The sequence below is a fragment of the Eretmochelys imbricata genome, chromosome 3, assembly GCF_965152235.1.
Source record: "Eretmochelys imbricata isolate rEreImb1 chromosome 3, rEreImb1.hap1, whole genome shotgun sequence".
NCBI classification, from domain to species: domain Eukaryota; kingdom Metazoa; phylum Chordata; order Testudines; family Cheloniidae; genus Eretmochelys; species Eretmochelys imbricata.
In genome coordinates this window covers 29567627-29585575 of record NC_135574.1, presented here as the reverse complement: position 1 = coordinate 29585575, position 17949 = coordinate 29567627, and the positions used below count along the sequence as shown (strand labels likewise).

General features: G+C 41.2%; 1 protein-coding gene across 1 annotated transcript in view; it reads right to left on the bottom strand.

Moving 5' to 3' along the window:
• The window catches only part of ROCK2 (Rho associated coiled-coil containing protein kinase 2), a 149485-nt gene that overhangs the window by 49653 nt on the left and 81883 nt on the right, over positions 1-17949 (bottom strand). Inside the window, exons 4-5 of the mRNA XM_077812517.1 lie at positions 4747-4884; positions 3108-3368 (exon numbers count right to left, since the gene is read on the bottom strand). Coding sequence (XP_077668643.1) covers positions 3108-3368; positions 4747-4884 — 399 coding nt within the window. The remainder of the gene's footprint in view (positions 1-3107; positions 3369-4746; positions 4885-17949) is intronic.

The following is a 17949-nucleotide window of genomic DNA, read 5'->3' as shown; positions in this document are numbered from 1 at the left end:
TTGTTTTACTAATGTATAAATAAGGGGGAAAAGTTTGAGGTAGTGGGACTCCTCGGGACTGGACTCTCCTTCTGGATGCAGCTTGTGTCCTCCACTGACAGACAGGCTGCAGCTGTGCCACTCGAGAGCCACACTCAGCTTCAGTAATTATCGAGGGTTGGGGGTGTTTTACTAACCTGCTGCGGACATGTATAAGTGCTTGAGACTAAGTAAAGTTTAGGTTTAAGTGAAAGCACTCTTGTGTTGTCCTGTTTGTGCCAGCCATCTATCGGTCGGACGGCCGTGTCTCCCATGATTTATTTCCTGACACCACCTCGCACAGAGTAAAAGTTACCAAGAGCTTTCGGTTGAAAGAACCCCGGGTATCAGAGCCACCTTAAATGGTGCTGTTGCATCTAGAATGTCAATGAGGGTGAGAGACAATTCCTAGAGCTCCTCAATCTCTAGCTCCAGGTTAACTGCTACCCGCTTCAGAAACTCCTGATGGGCTCTAAAATCACCTTGCGGCAGTGAGCCACTCGGTCCCGAGATGTCCTGGTCTGCGGAGGAGGAAGAAGAGGCCTCTACTGGAAGGTGAGGGCTGTTTTCTCATCTTCAGCTTTAATTACCTCCATGTGGCCCACGTCATGTGCATCAGCACTGGGAGTTGGTGTCCAGTACCGAGCGGAGTGAAGGGGGATGCTACCCCTCGGAAGCAAACGAGTATGACAGGTGAGAAGACGGACACGGCACTGAGGGAAATGGCCATGGGTTCCTGATTGGCCACTGAATAGGCCATTGTCCACCTGACCAGGTACTCGTGGGGCAACCTGCACTGAGGTCCAGCAGCACATAGGACAGTACCAGTGGTGGCTCTTGCACTGGGTGTAGGGCTCCACATAAGACTCAGATGACGAGTCCTCCCGAGGTGACCAAGGGCAGTGGTACTCCTTATTTCCGACGTCTGGTGCTGAAGGTCTGGAGACCAGTGGCTGAAGCAAGAGGAGTTATTCCAGCAACCATCGGGGCGGTAAGAAGGAACTGATTGGGTGTGGGGCCAGTGGCGCACTTTATACTGTCACATGGAGGGTGCTAGAGTCAACCTGATGGATACCACTGAGGGAAAAATCTCCAGCAACAGTCCATGCCATGAGCATGCACCTAACATGATATGGATATGAGCACGTACTTAAAGAAGAAAAACAAGTTAAGGGTTCATATTAAGCAGATCAAATATTATTTTTACCTTACTTCAATTACAAGTAAAACAAGGCCCATTATCACATTAAGTTTAGTCTCAGACGACTAAACAAATTTGGCTTACTGCAAGCAAAGTGTCAGTCAGGGTTCTGAATATCTATACAAGGAAAGGATCAGAAAATGCGTTCAGAGAATGAGAACCTGGAAAGCCTTATAGAATTTGTACAATGAAAGAAGCAAAGTCTGAAGGCATAAGCCACCTTATATGTAGCCTAATAGTATCAATACAGATAGGGTGGTCCAATCGGACTCTTACAGCTACAAGGTTCACATTATATTTATTTATTTATTTGGATTTAACATTTCAAAGAATACGTATTCAAAAGGACCCTGAAAATAATTAGACTTACAGTAACAACCTGGCAACATATCTATCTAATATAAAAATAAATTAACTCTGCCAGTCAGCAGCCTTATATAATCAAATTAACTGTACGTAAGCCATGCTGGTCCCAGGATATTAGAGAGATAAGATGGCTGAGGTAATATCTTTTATTGGACCAACTTCAGCAGTTGATCCACTAAAAGATATTACCTCACTCACCTAACAGAAGTTGGTCCAATAAAAGGTATTACCTCAGCCATCTTGTCTCCCAAATAATCAAATTAAGATAAACAATCTATCTACCTGTGGAATAGAATCACTGTAGCATGAACAAAATGAACTAAATGATGCTAGAAATGAAGGCTATTACATTTCTCAATAAGCTTATAAAATACCATATGAGGAAAAAAGACATCAGTATTTCAGAGTACATTTGCAATTACTATAAAAGGGTAGTAGTCAAAAATATATTACAAAAAAATACTGGAGAAAAGAAGAAGTGAAATAGGTTGCAAAGGAACAAGAACATATTTTGTATAAGTAATATACACAAATTCTAGCACAACATAGCAGAAGAAAGCACTAAAGTAATATCCTTCAGGCCAAAATATACTCTTGTTAAGTCAAAGCTGACAAAACAAAGGAACACCAATATTAAAATATCAGAGAAACATTTTAAAACTAAAGGTAATCAATGTAACACTTGCACATTCACACAAAGTTCATGATAACTTACGGTGCCTTTGTAGAGTAAAACACAAGAGGTGGGGGAATATGTCTAATTACAGAGTAATTTCACTGTTTACTTTTTACTCCTCACTTAACAAGAACAAAGTGTAAACTGAAAAATACAGAAGATTTTAAAAGTCTGCTTTAAAATGTTGTTAGTAGTCCAAATAAGGCTTTTTTAAAGCCATATGAGTTTATCTTGAAACTAGCACATAAAATGTATTGCCTAATGGACCACGTTCTTTAAATATGTGGGCAATGAAAAAATAGAATATTTTGAATACTAGCAATAAGCAGTCCCAATCAGTGCATCACACTTCATTAGTCACATTACTTTAATCTAAATTTTTAAGTTGAAAACCACTAGGGGGTGCTGTTGGAGCAATTATATATAGTAATGACTATATGGGACTATGTAAATTGTTGCCTCTTCAGTAACAATTTCATTTATACTAAAGTGTTAGCTTATAAACTGCTCCAAGATTACTAATGTTGAAATTAGGAGTTGTCTCATGAGCTGTTCAAACATTTGGCTAAAGAATGAACACACAGAAATTCATAAACATATATGCTCCCAGAAATAACAAAAAGTAGGTCTCTTTCCTTTGTCGCCATGCCAGAATAGTTTATTATGGACCAATGTTACAAAATACAGAATGTCCCTTCCTCTACTTAAAATTAGACAGCAAGGAATATTCTGCCAATCAAGAAGCTCAATTAGCTGAACATTCCTTTATTCCTTACATCCCTGAGTAATTTACAATAAAATAAAACCTATCTTTATGGTAGATAAAATATTTAATTGCATACTTACTTCATCCATTTTCATACAGGTGCCAAAATCTGCCAACTTTAGATGCCCATGTTTATCCAAAAGCATATTGTCAGGCTTCACGTCCCTGTGTATCAAGCCCATGGAGTGAATTGCATCCAGAGCAAGGACAACTTCAGCTGTGTAAAACTTGGCCCATTTTTCAGGCACATCATAATTGCTCATAAGGTTTACAAGATCTCCACCCGGCATGTATTCCATTACCATGTACAAGTATCGGTCATCTTGAAAGGCACAAAAGAGCTAAAGCAGAAAAGAAGGAAAATTACTCGAGGGATATTTGAAAAAGCAACCTTCTTTCTATTCTGCTTTCATGAAACTCTGTTCTTAGATAATCAGAGATTTTCAAGATTGTTGTAAGGCAAGTTCAATTTGTTTTTAAAGTTTCGAATAAAGACTTTGGTTAATTTAACAGTAATCTAACATATTCTAAACATTAAAACTACCTTATCTCACAATTTTTAAAAACTACTAATTTCTTATTTATTCCATTTATTAAGTGCATCTCATTCTGTTTCTCAGCATGAAACGGGCATCATTGAAATGTCAGCTCCCTCTGAGATACAAGTACAATTCAGAGTACTGGAAATAGCTAAACAGAGGCTGATGTCTCTGAAATTGCTTTGTAATTTCATTTCTGTATTATGTTATAGCTCCCAAATATTTACATAATTATTATTTGGAACTCATTACTGCTGTTTTCCTCTAATATCACCAAGCAAAAGTAGAAATGATAAATGCAGGTTAATGTGTCTATGAAGTGGAGATGCATGAAGTGATTAACTTTACTAATAATTAAATATAGCTTGGTATATATTACAGATGATATTTTAGGTTACTGGTCTATTGAAAGTAAGTTCATTTCTTTGCAAATTGTTTTAGTGGGTTTCATTGAATGCACTCCAGGACTTTCACCTCTAGATCCCATCCATTTGAAAACAGCCCAAGTAAGGCCAGGCCATTACTATGTAATTGGTCAGTGGCAGTATTTACCTTTTACATACAGAGAATCACATCTACACACTTGAAAATGTTTCAAATTATAACTATTTAATTCTTAAATTACAAGTACCAAGAATTTTTTTCCTGCATTTAGGTTTTCATTGTTACAGATTATTGAGGTACATGGGTGCATAAATAGATACTTTATACTTAAATCCACTTTCCTCCTCCACAATAACACAATGAATTGTTTGTGACCTCATGATTGAGCCATATTACAATCACTAATAAAATTAATCTGGCAGAATAGATTAGTAGAAAAAATTTCAGTTCACTCACATATTTTTGTACTGTAATTGTAATCTGACTCACAATTTTCCCTTCACACAAAAATTATTATAATTTCAAGTAGAGTACTCATTTGAGGCTGTTTTGTAAATTCCATTTCATTTTATACTGCAGCTGAAGTGATCAAGCTAAAAGTTAGCCTATCAATATGGACAAATATAAACTAAAACAAAATCACTGATCCTGATTCATAATTCAGTTACACTGGTGTGACTTCTAAATTGAGATCTGAATCTAACCAATTATTTGAATTTAAATGCATATTCAAAACTGACCCAAAAATTAAATACTTTTAACTTAAATTTAAAAACTAGAGAAAAACACTCCTTACTTGAACCACCCAGGGACTGTTGGCAAAGGCCATGATATCTCTTTCTTCCCAGAAAAAGGCTGAATCCGATCTTTTTATCATTTCAAATTTACTAAGAAGCTTCATTGCATAAACCTTCTGTGATGTTTTATGGCGAACCTGTTGGTTAAGAAGAAGGGAAAAAATTGTGTTTTTAAATAATTATAAAAAACAAAGTAAAACTAATTTCTTACCTGCTAATTGTTTTCTGTGACATGGCAAGTCCCCTACATCAGGTGGTAACCAATCCAGATTTCTATGTCTGCAATTTCTAGGCAGTCAGGAAGTCTGTAACTAGTTGAGAACTTCCAAAGCCAAAAGAAAAAACCTTATAGCTCTACTTAACTTCTAGCCATTCTGCCAGAGTCTGTTAATCAAATAGGGTATTTTAGAGGGTGTCTATACTGGAGTCACTATACGAAAGAAACTAATAGGCAAGAGTAATTTGTTCTTCACTGATATGCTGCCACCTTTATAAACAATGGGTCGGCACAGCGGTGACCTGACCTCACTCAAGAGAGACACTGCCTTTAATGAGACATGCACCAAGCTTGAGATTCAACTGGGAGGCTGGCACTGAGAGAGATTTCTTTTGAAACTGCTCCTTGAGTACACAACATCCAAATATTCTAGAGCTCTTAAAAAGAATGGAGACAAGATGGAAGTTAGCGGAAATGCTCCTCCCTCCCAAAAGTCTCACTGGTTAAGGACAGACAACCTCAGGAAGCTGGCATCTAGTCAGATGGATTCCAATGTTAACTGATTGAGACTATCTACTGCAACAAAGCACTTGGAGAGAGGTTCCTGAAATTAGTCTTAGAACTTTGGAATTTCCCAAAATTCAACTGGAACAGTCTATCTACTCTAGCAAGAATGCCTGCTAGCAGGAAAAGGGAATGAAAATGACTGACAGATGACAGAGATATACCCATCATCTATACTAGTGGCAGCCACATCCTTGAATTAGCACTGCACAGATAAAACTTCACAATGCTTTTTGAAAAGGTATCCCGATCTAGAAGAGACTAAAAATAAGATGTAACTACTGAAATATATTTTTACTGCACATTCACACATGTAAATGGTGACAATGAAATAAAGCAATCACTGACGAGTCATTTTCATCCACCCATTTAGAACACACATGCCCCACACTGAAACAACAAAATAAACCAATATGTGAAAGCCATCAGGGCATGTGGAACAGGGGTAGAGGAAAAACATATTTTTAATCCCTTATACATTTTTATTCTAACAAGTTTAATTGCAGATTTTAATATTCATAAATGTCTCCTTTTTAATACTATTGAGCTTTTTGTTTCAATAGTACCTGCTGCAGTGAGTTAAAGGCTTAATTATACATTGTTCAAAAAATGTTTTCAGCTGTTTAAAATGTTTTGATTTTTAACTTTATAAGACATCATCTTGTTATTCTCCTACAAGAATAGTAGAAGGTACAAGGTAAATAAGAACACCCAACTGACCTTCTCTATAGATTTCATTATTTTATATACCCTTATGTCACCGCTTATCTAAACTGTCTCCATATTGCCATGTCTAATCATTTTACATGTCCTTCTAATTCTGCTATATTCTTTTTGAAATGGAACAGCTAGAACAGCATTCAAGCATCTCATCTATCTATAATAGTATGGTAACATTACAGTATTATTCTCTATCCTATTCCTAAAGCAAGCTGGCATTTGTTTGCTTTTTTTTTTTTTTTTTTTTTTAACCAATGCTTTCATTGAACTATTCACAGTTACATCCTAAACGTTTTCCTGAGTTGTTGCAACTAATATTTACAAGTAACTCCACTTGTTCCTTCTAGCATGTTACCTTACATTTGTCTACATTTCATTTCACCTACCAGTCTTGCCCAATTGTCTAACTTTGTTAGGATCTTCGGATAGTCTTGACTAGCCTAAAATGTGTCATTTGAAATTTTACTACCTCAGTGTTCGCCCTCTTTTCCAGTTCAGTAAAGTATTAAAACAACATGTCTCACTACAAATCCTTCGGGCAATCCACTTTAGCGTCCTTCAATGTTGAAAATTGACCATTTATTCCTATTTGTGTTCCCAATCAGTTCCTCAGTCCATTTAGGCTCTAACTGAATAAATGGTCTAAAACTTGTATGACAGTCTAAATGAGAACTTATATCACAAAATCTGGAGTAGTTCTGGAAAACTCTAAATAGGCAGAGTTTGGACACATAACCCTGTGGAGATATTTGATAATCCCTGTGACATAAAAGACAGACTAACTGGCACTTTAAGGACCCACTAAAGGCTTTTAGTATCCTTGAAGGGATGGGTTCAGACATTATGACAATATAGTATTGAAGTGAAACAAAATTCAAAGGACAGATGTCTGAATTCTCCTAAAGCTTCTTTTGAGGAATAAAACAGATTATGAGTAGAATATGTAATCAGAGGTAAGATACCTGAATCACACAGAAAGAAATTTATTGCATCTCAGATATATGCATTCATCTCCCTTTTTGGTTTTACAAAAGGGATTCAGCTTTCTTTTACATAGTAAATAACCTAAATTTGTAAAACCAGAATCAGAAGGTTAGAGATTTGATTGGTGTATTCCAGGACAGACCATTTAGTAAAATCAACTAGAAAACTATTGCTCAGCTAGCGACCAATTAAGTTATGCAATTAAACGTTTATTTTAAGAATGTATCGATTTGCATAACAGCATATTGTGACAAAGTTCCTCCTCTGCCATGGTGGGTCCTGCGCTTATCGGTGGATTTTCTCGCCTCAGAGGTTCATGGCAGCCCTCAGTTTGGCCACTTTCGTGGCTCAAATCTGCGGTTCACTCAGTTAGCCTCATCACTGGCCAGCATGGGGAAAGGAAGAAGAATAATCCCTGCAGTCTCTGCTGATCCACCTAGTGGATCGGGGAACAGGCCAGAGACCTTCCCCTCTGGTGGAACCCACAGTCCAGTTCAACTCCTCTGGAATCAAGTAGGGAGTTGGGGGTGATGGAGGGAACCAGGGCCTGCCCTCTACTCCGGGTTCCAGCCCAAGGCCCTGTAGATTGCAGCTGTCTACAGTGGCTCCTGTAACAGCTGCGTGACAGTTACATCTCCCTGGGCTACTTCCCCATGGCTTCCTCCCAACACCTTCTTTATCCTCACCATAGGACCTTCCTCCTGGTGTCTGATAATGCTTGTACACCTCAGTCCTCCAACAGTCCGCGTTCTCACTCTCAGCTCCTAGTGCCTCTTGCTCCCAGCTCCTCACATACACACCACAAACTGAAGTGAGCTCCTTTTTAAAACCCAGGTGCCCTGATTAGCCTGCCTTAATTGATTCTAGCAGCTTCTTGATTGGCTGCAGGTGTTCTAATCAGCCTGTCTGCCTTGTTTCCAGAAAGTTCCTGATTGTTCTGGAACCTTCCCTGTTACCTTACCCAGGGAAAAGGGACCTACTTAACCTGGGGCTAATATATCTGCCTTCTATCACTCTCCCGTAGCCGTCTGGCCGGACCCTGTCAAAATATGTCTTATGCTCCTATTGATCTCATAGTAAAGTCTTTAAAATGTGCACAGCCTCTTGCCTCCCCTGTAACCATGGAAACCTCAACCAAACACCTCATTCTGAGGAGCTGCCGGCATTACAATTCCTTGAGACAATAAGCACTAGTCGTAGGAGCAGAAAAATAATCAAGGCACAAGATACTCTGGAAAGCAGCCAAAACATGTCTTGAAACATCATTAGGTAGGTGTATACTATGTTCTTGAATACATGAGCTTTGTGTTGCCTAGACAGGTATGCACATTTTAGGGATCAGCCTCTTACACAGCCTGTTACTAGGCTACAACTTTCTAGATGGTTAGTTCATGGGAACTGTAGATTTAAAAAAAATTATCCATATGCTGCAATACCTCTAAAGTATATACAATTTAAGGCATTAAGGAAATGTCCTAACATAAGATTACTTGGAGAACTAATTCCTTTCCTATTCCAATTATCAACATCGTGCACAGAACTGTTGAATACAGTGGAAGCTATATTACATAAATCAGAGCTTCCATAGATCCTTTTGCTCAGTTGCAGAAGAAATATTGGCACAGAGGCCCTCAGAGAAAAATCTATTCATCAGAGGCATTGGGATAAAACTGCCTAGGGTCAGCCCTAAGTCATGCCACCAGTTTATGATTCTAAGCGATCACTCACTACTGGGGGATCAGAGTAGCAGTTTTGGGGTTGGTGTGGCATGCACAGCTGACTTTATGCCAAAGGAAATTTTCCTGCCATTAGAGAAATTCTCCACTGGCCAGTTACAGGCAGAAACCAAATCCTATGTAGCACATGTCGAGTGCAAAGCAGTGGGAATGGAGACAAGAATCTGTCTCACTGACTGGGCTGGGGGTGTCAAATTATCAGGTGGCTAAAAACATTTCCTGAGAAAACTACAGGATACATCCACTATCTTGGTCAGCACTGAAAAACAGAAGTACCTCAAGACAATGAATAACTGTGGCAATGACACATCCACAGATTTGCTCTGTCCTGAGCAGGCCACATGTGTGAAAGGACCTATGGGAGATCTCTCTTGTAGTATCAATATGGCCACCAGTGAAGCAACTAATTTAGAGGCATCTTAGATGGAAGAATTATCAAGCCATTTCCTCAAAGCAGTGTGTATGTGTGAGTGTGTGTATGTATGTATGTTCACTGAGGTGCTAACATTTGTCTAGGCACCCGTGAAACTGTTCTAATGCAGTAAATTGCATCCAACTGCACTGAAGAGAGATGCTGAAGTTGAAAGAAACTTATATCAAAATATAGGGGAAAAATCTGTCAAATTTCCTTCATGTTGCCACCATGCACTAAAGCTAGTTTGATTCATGTATGCTTTCTTAAAGCATCACAGTTACTCTATGGCCTGGTCCCTGCTTCATTAATGAAATGTAAAACAAATTAATGGTGTCTTAAAAGACAAGTCTCCCCAAGACACATTCTGCCACCACATAAGAGGTGCACTGAAGACCCTCCCAATCACTATATCAAAAGGTAATCTGCATATTGAGGAAATGATGCAGCTATTCTAAATAGTCAGCTTTCTCCATGCATCAAATCTAGTACTGATAATGGTGCCAAGTCTTGTCATGCCAAACTTAAAATCCTAGCGCGCAGAAAGGTTTTGAAAATACCTAAAATATCACAAGATGTGCTGCTGATGCAAGAGGTAAACTTAGTTAGGGCTGCTACAGAGATGGGGCCAGAGTTAGTCTCCTCAAGGAGGTGGTTTCAGCTGGTAGAGACAAAAGAAACATCTGCTCCTTTTATATGGGCTAGCATTGAAGCATGCACCCTGTCAGCAGGCAGAGTAGATGCAATAGACAATGCGCTGCATGTTTAATGGCAACAATTCAATGGTAGCCCATTTACACACATCTTGACCAGTGTGGTCTTCATGAACTCCATAAGACTGCAGAGATTTAACACTGAAATTGTGTAATACAGATCTCCCAGAGACACTGACTACCCGAAGGTATGGTAAATGGACCTAACACACTCTGCAACTAGGGGTAGGCCTTTCCCTATTGTGTAGGCAGGGAGCTCTTATGGTAAAGGATTATGCTAGTCAGCAATATCACTGGACCATAACCCAGTACTTTGTGATAAGGCACAAGAGAAAAAACACAGGAAACCACTTATATTTGAATTTCAATCAATACGATTCCCATTCCTCCCCTCCCCCCCCCGAAGAGAAAACAATATGCAAAACCACATACTGAATACACATTAACCTCCTTCACGTAAACTATTGGCCTTAATCTAAATATACAATATTTGTTTTATGTCTGCCTTAGACACCAGTCACAGCTCCTCACTCAATGCGTAATGAAAGGAATTGGCAGTTGAAGATAGATGCATCCTATTCACCCTCCCACCAGGTGATTTCTACATTCTTAGGTTGCTCATCAGCTATTGGTCTCTCTACACCCAAGGCTAGAATCCAAGAGTGGAGTTTTATTACTTTTGGAGCACCAGAAAATTGTTTTTCCACCAAAGTCAGAGACTGAGCCCAGAGCCAATTGGTCTCCCTCTGCAGGACTGACATCTGGGGACAGGAGAAGGGTATTTGTTAATCTATGCACAAGACTAAATGCCACAGAATGTGTTGTCCCAAACTGAGTAGGCAGAACACGGAAATCAGGGAAACTAATCTGCATTAGCTCTCCTTTCTTGGGGAGCTGCCACATAGGAGCTGCAAATTTTGGGGGAGCTGGCTTTCACTGCAAGATCACCCTTCTGCTAGATAGGTTAATGTGCCATCTTTTTGGCTTGCTTTAGTGCAGCAATATTTATGATGCAGAACAGTATGCACTGTTCAGAGAAAATGTAAATGTTTTGAATTTTATTGATTTAATTCAGATCTTCAATCTTATTTTACTCATGGTGGAGAGATTAAAAACACTCTCACTGTTCATCTTGGAAAAGAGATGGCAGAGGGGGAATGAGATAGAGGTCTACAAAATCATGAACGATGTGGAGACAGTGAATAAAGAAGTGTTGTTTACCCCTTCACATAACACAAGAACCAGAAGTCACCCAATGAAATTAATAGGCAACAAGTTTAAAACAAACATAATTTTTCACACAACTCACAGTAAACCTGTGAAACTCATTGACAGGAGATGTTGTGAAGGCCAAAAGTATAACGGAGTTCAGAAAAGAATTAGATAAGTTCATGGAGGACAGGTCCAACAATGGCTATTAGCAAAGATGCTCAGGGATGCAACCCCATGTTCTGGGTGTCCCAAAACCTCTGACTGCTAAAAGCTGGGACTGGATGACGGAACGGATCACTCGATAAAAAGCCCTGCTCTGTTTACTCTCCCTGAAGCATCTGGCACAGGCCCCTGTCACAAGAGAAGATACTAGACTAGATGAACCACTGGTCTGACCCAGTGTGACCATTCTTATGTTATTATGGTGCCCTCTGTTTTTAGAGCCTGCCAAAGCAAATTCCTATCTTGGTTGTAAACTGAACTATATGTTTTAATTATTGCAAATCATCATCCATGATTGTTTGAAAAGACTTATGATAATATTCTGAATGCAGCAGAAAGTGATAGGGCTTAGAGCTCAACAATTTCAACTTGTATTGAACCTTCTGAAGTCAAAATGTCTATGTATACCCTCATTATGACTCAAGTTAGTACAGCGCCATGAATGGTATTTTTCAGTTCATTGCTATTCTAGATTCAGCAAAATGTTATGGTTTTTATATATTATACAAGGCTAATAACTACAAAATTGAGTGATTTTTAAAAAATTCTATATATAGAATTCATAGAATTTTTGGCAGCTTGTAACACCCTTATAGTAGAGCAAATATTAAGTCTAAATTATATAATTTAAAAATAATTACTTGGGATGTATCATTTTAAGTTGGAATGAAATGTATAAAAAGATATGTGTAAATCTGAGTGTGTCAAAATTCCCTCCCTCCACCCCCAACAATTATTTTAGGCCTTCTTCTGGTGCATTTGCTGAAACCAATGCCAGGTCAAAAACACATACATTTTAATCTGAACATATTATGAATGTTAACACACATTACAACATTCTTTTCCCTCTTCCTCCTGTCTGATGGAGGAAGGACTGTACTCCACATTAGCCCATTTGCACTCTGGCTTTCTCTGCTAGCCCATGGACCAAGTACATACCTACAGCACCTCTCCTAAGCACTTCCCGTTTCTACGGTCAAGCGAAACAAAAAAAAATCTCTATTAGAAGTATTGCAAAGTAACACTTGATACAGGAATCAGTAGTGGAAGGCGGACAGAAATGTGGCCTACAGGGAAAATTTCCTCCTCACAAAATTATTTGCAGCAGCTCCTCTTCTGTCAAGTGGGGTCCTAAGAAGTAGTTTCTCTTCTTCTACCCCTGAGAGCAGACAGATTAAAGATGCACTGTTGGTATTGAGTAAAGCCCTGATGATAGAGAGTAAATCCCTGCGATGCCTATATTTTGTGGGCTCTCCGTTAACTCTGCTGCAACCAAGCAGAGCTCACCTAGCGGTACAGTGTGTAAGAGCTGCACTCTTACATTGTCACACAGGGATGACCTTGCCAAAAAATCACTGCTTTTTCACACTGCCCACATGAATCACATCCAAACTTGCAAGTTACTCATGAGTAAGGCTGCGATTTAGTCACGGAGGTTACGGAAGTCACGGAATCCGTGACTTCCAGCAGCCTCCATTACTTCAGCCTGCAGTGGTCAGGAGCTGCAGGGTCCCCCCACCGCCCGCTGGGGCAGGAAGCTGTGGGGTACCCCTCAGCTCCTGGTGGCCGGGAACCCCCATCTCCCTGCCGCCTGGGGCAGCGCAGCGGAGGAATCCCAAGCTCCCAGCAGGTGGCAGCAGGGGAACCCCCGAGCTCCCGGCTGCCAGGTGTGGCAATGAACCACAGCAGCCAGAGGTGGCGGACAGCTCTGGGCTGCTGGGGAGGAACCCAAGCTCCTGGCCCCCATGGGTGAGCTCCCAGCCCCTGCAGGCAGCCGGGGATGCACAGAGCTGCAGGCAACCGGGCACCCTGCAGCTGCCCTGCTTGAAGTAGTGTGAAGATCCGCAGATCCCCATTTTGTCAAGGATATTTTTAGTCAAAGTTAGAGACAGGTCACTGGCTCCGTGAATTTTTCTGTTTTGCCCGTGACCTGTCCATGACTTTTACTAAAAATATCCGTGACAAAACCTTAGCCTTACCCATGAGTCATGCAAATGTTGTTACAGTTGCTATTTTCGCTCTCCCATTTATCTTCCAAACTATTATTTCATTTTGGAAAGCATCTTAGGCATATTTCGCATGTAAGAAACTATCCAAAAAATGTTATTCTATTTAAACTGCGACAATTTTTTTTAGTTACAGTAATTTTAATGAGGAATCCAGTACCTAATTAAGACAGCAATAAACCTATTACAAAGTATAGGGATAGGGGATGAAAACTTTTTCTAATTATTTTAACTAGGGCAATTTGTATTTACTCGTCAAGACATATCAAATCTACAATATTTCTCTTTGAAAATTAACCCAGCTTGCTGAAGAGGAAACCAGCAATACAAACAACAAAAGTTGTCACGAACCTTATGTGCATGCCCTGTTTTTTCTTCAACATTCTATTTGTTAAAATACTCTGGATAATTTTCTTGGCTCTGTTTTTATTATTTCACCAGCCTTGGGAACTGCTAGCAGTTTTATAAATGGACTATAAGTGTCTAATTTCATTGCAGCTTCTCTAAGTATTTCTACATCCTTTCTTGAAGTGTTATTTTGTAACTACTTACAGCAATGCTTCTTGGCAAAGAGCAAACATTCTTTTTTTCCCCCCTCTTCTTCATAGAAAGAAAAACAACTATCACAAAGCTGTGAAATTTACAGGCACTTTCCAACACAGATCCCAGCTGGTCCTACATCTATTATATTTACAACTGTCATAAATATAAAGGGAAGGGTAAACCCCTTTGAAATCCCTCCTGGCCAGGGGAAAGCTCCTCTCACCTGTAAAGGGTTAAGAAACTAAAGGTAACCTCGCTGGCACCTGACCAAAATGACCAATGAGGAGACAAGATACTTTCAAAAGCTGGGAGGAGGGAGAGAAACAAAGGGTCTGTGTGTCTGTCTATATGCTGGTTTTCTGCCGGGGATAGACCAGGAATGGAGTCTTAGAACTTTTAGTAAGTAATCTAGCTAGGCATGTGTTAGATTATGATTTCTTTAAATGGCTGAGAAAAGGATTGTGCTGAATAGAATAACTAATTCTGTCTGTGTATCTTTTTAGTAACTTAAGGTTTTGCCTAGAGGGGTTCTCTATGTTTTTGAATCTAATTACCCTGTAAGATATCTACCATCCTGATTTTACAGGGGGGATTTCTTTATTTCTATTTACTTCTATTTTTATTAAAAGTCTTCTTGTAAGAAAACTGAATGCTTTTTCATTGTTCTCAGATCCAAGGGTTTGGGTCTGTGGTCACCAAGGCAAATTGGTGAGGCTTTTTACCAAAACTTGTCCAGGAAGTGGGGTGCAAGGTTTTGGGAAGTATTTTGGGGGGAAAGACGCGTCCAAACAGCTCTTCCCCAGTAACCAGTATTAGTTTGGTGGTGGTAGCGGCAAGGACAAAGGGTGGAATATTTTGTACCTTGGGGAAGTTTTGACCTAAGCTGGTAAAGATAAGCTTAGGAGGTTTTTCATGCAGGTCCCCACATCTGTACCCTAGAGTTCAGAGTGGGGGAGGAACCTTGACATGGTGGCATAGTGGTGGGATTAACCTGAAATCATTTTGAGATCCAGTTGAGATTTTTTGAACTAGAAATACAGATTTTAAAAAGGAAATTTTTTTTTTCCTTTGGAAGGGAAGTCCAGAAAGCAGCTGAAACTGAAAGCAGCTTGTTTTTTCTCTGCTTTGTGGCCATGCAGAGACAAAAGGGGATTATCTTTGTGAATTGCAGGTTTTCTTTGCCTGGAGGCAGGGTACTTAACTCCTGCAGGGAAATTCACAGTCTTCCAACCCAGAGGTTTTTTTTCTTTTCTTCCTAAAAGTAAATAGGGGGTGTGTGTTCTACCCATTTGCTTTTTCTTTGGGCTGGGTAAGCAGGTTTCCAAGTAGTTGGAGGTTTTTTGCTTTAATTTGGGCCCAGAGCAGAGACAAGGGAATTGTCTTTTTCTGTAGGCTGACAATCACTATCAGAGAATAGGTATTCTATTCCAGCACAGCAAAATTTTACAGCCAAGTTTTGTTTGTTTATTTCTAAACCTCGGGTGTAAAGTTAGTTAAAAACAGAGAGATTAGAATGACCAAATCCGCAGCTCGACTACAGCTGGAATTAGTCAAATTTCAGGCTGAGGAAAAACAAAGGGAACATGAAAGACAGATAGAACTCATGCGGCTGGAGAAGGAGGTACAGGAGGCTGCCCACAAGAGGGAAATGGAGGCAAGGAAGCATGTGGAGGAGGAGAAGGAAAAAGAGAGGAAGCATGTGGAGGAGGAGAAGGAAAAAGAGAGGAAGCATGTGGAGGAGGTAGAGAGGATAAAGGCCCAGCAGAATATACCAACAAACCCTAGCAATCCTTCTCCAGGTACCACTTCCCATCCCAGAAAGTTCCCCACCTACAAGGCAGGTGATGATACTGAGGCCTTCTTAGAAAACTTCGAAAGGGCCTGCCTTGGGTACAACATCTCTACTGACCAATACATGGTAGAGCTGAGGCCGCAGCTCAGTGGACCCTTAGCTGAGGTGGCAGCTGAAATGCCTAAAGAACACATGAACAAGTATGAACTGTTTAAATCCAAGGCAAGAGTCAGAATGGGGATAACACCCGAGCAGTCTCGTCGGAGGTTCAGAGCCCTAAGGTGGAAACCAGACATGTCATTTACCCGACATGCCTACCACATTGTGAAACATTGGGATGCCTGAATATCAGGAGCAAGTGTTGAATCTCCAGTAAATTTGCCCTTCCTAATGCAAATGGAACAATTCTTAGAGGGTGTTCCTGAGGAAATAGAAAGATACATCCTAGATGGGAAACCCAAAACTGTAATCGAGGCAGGAGAGATTGGAGCCAGATGGGTGGAGGTGGCAGAGAAGAAGAAAACTGGTCGCAGTTGGAGCAGAGACCAGAAGGGACCACCCCAGACCACACCCTATTACTGGGGGCCGCCCAAAGCCCCACCTACCTCCCAAAGAACCCTCCAGACCCCTTATCGTCCCACCACCCCGTTCTCCAGCAACCCTCCTCGCCCCAGTGACCCGTCAGCTGGACGATGTTTTAAATGTAACGAGCTGGGGCATGTAAAGGCCAACTGCCCCAAGAACCCCAACAGATTACAGTTCATTGCACCGGAATCACACCAGAGGTCCACAGGCCCAGATACCTCCCAGATACCCTTGGAGCGGAGGGAAACTGTGAGTGTGGGCGGGAAGAAGGTCACCGCGTGGAGGGACACCGGAGCACAAGTGTCAGCTATCCATGCTTCCTTAGTGGACCCCAATTTAATCAACCCAGAGATCCAAGTGACGATTCAACCCTTCAAGTCCAACTCTTTCAATTTGCCTACAGCCAAGTTGCCTGTCCAGTACAAGGGCTGGTCAGGAATGTCGACTTTTGCAGTCTATGATGATTATCCCATCCCCATACTGTTGGGGGAAGACTTGGCCAATCATGTGAAGCAGGCCAGGAGGGTGGGAACGATCACCCACAGCCAGGCTAAACAAGCTGTGAGGCCTAGCTCTGTTCCGGAAACTTCTATCATGGACCCGGACCCCAGGCCAATGTCTGCAACAGCAGTAGTGGATCCAGTCCCAGAGACCCAGACGGAACCAGTCCCAGAACCGGAACCAGCCGAACAACCAACACCAGACCCAGTGTCAGCACTGAATCCAGTACTTGCAACCTCAACACCAGATGGCCCCACCGAACCTGAACTGGCAGCAGCCGATAACCCGACACAAGAGGCTCAGCCGGAGCCTGAATCCCAACATAGTGCACCAGCGGAGAGCGGTTCACAGTCAACAGAAACAGCTCCATCCCCTATATCGCTTCCAGAGGGACCAAGCCTAGGTCCACAATCCAATGAGGGACTGATGTCTCCAGCATCAAGGGAACAGTTCCAGACCGAACAGGAAGCAGATGAAAGCCTCCAGAGAGCTTGGACGGCGAGACGGAGAAACCCACCGCCTCTCAGCTCTTCTAATCGATCCAGGTTTGTTGTAGAAAGAGGACTTTTATACAAGGAAACTCTTTCTGGGGGACACCAGGAAGACTGGCATCCTCAGAGACAGTTGGTAGTTCCAACTAAATACCGGGCCAAGCTCTTGAGCTTAGCCCACGATCACCCTAGTGGCCATGCTGGGGTGAACAGGACCAAAGACCGTTTGGGGGGGTCATTCCACTGGGAGGGAATGGGCAAGGATATTTCTACCTATGTCCAGTCTTGTGAGGTGTGCCAAAGAGTGGGAAAACCCCAAGACCAGGTCAAAGCCCCTCTCCAGCCACTCCCCATCATTGAAGTTCCATTTCAGCGAGTAGCTGTGGATATTCTGGGTCCTTTTCCGAAAAAGACACCCAGAGGAAAGCAGTACATACTGACTTTCATGGATTTTGCCACCCGATGGCCGGAAGCAGTAGCTCTAAGCAACACCAGGGCTAAAAG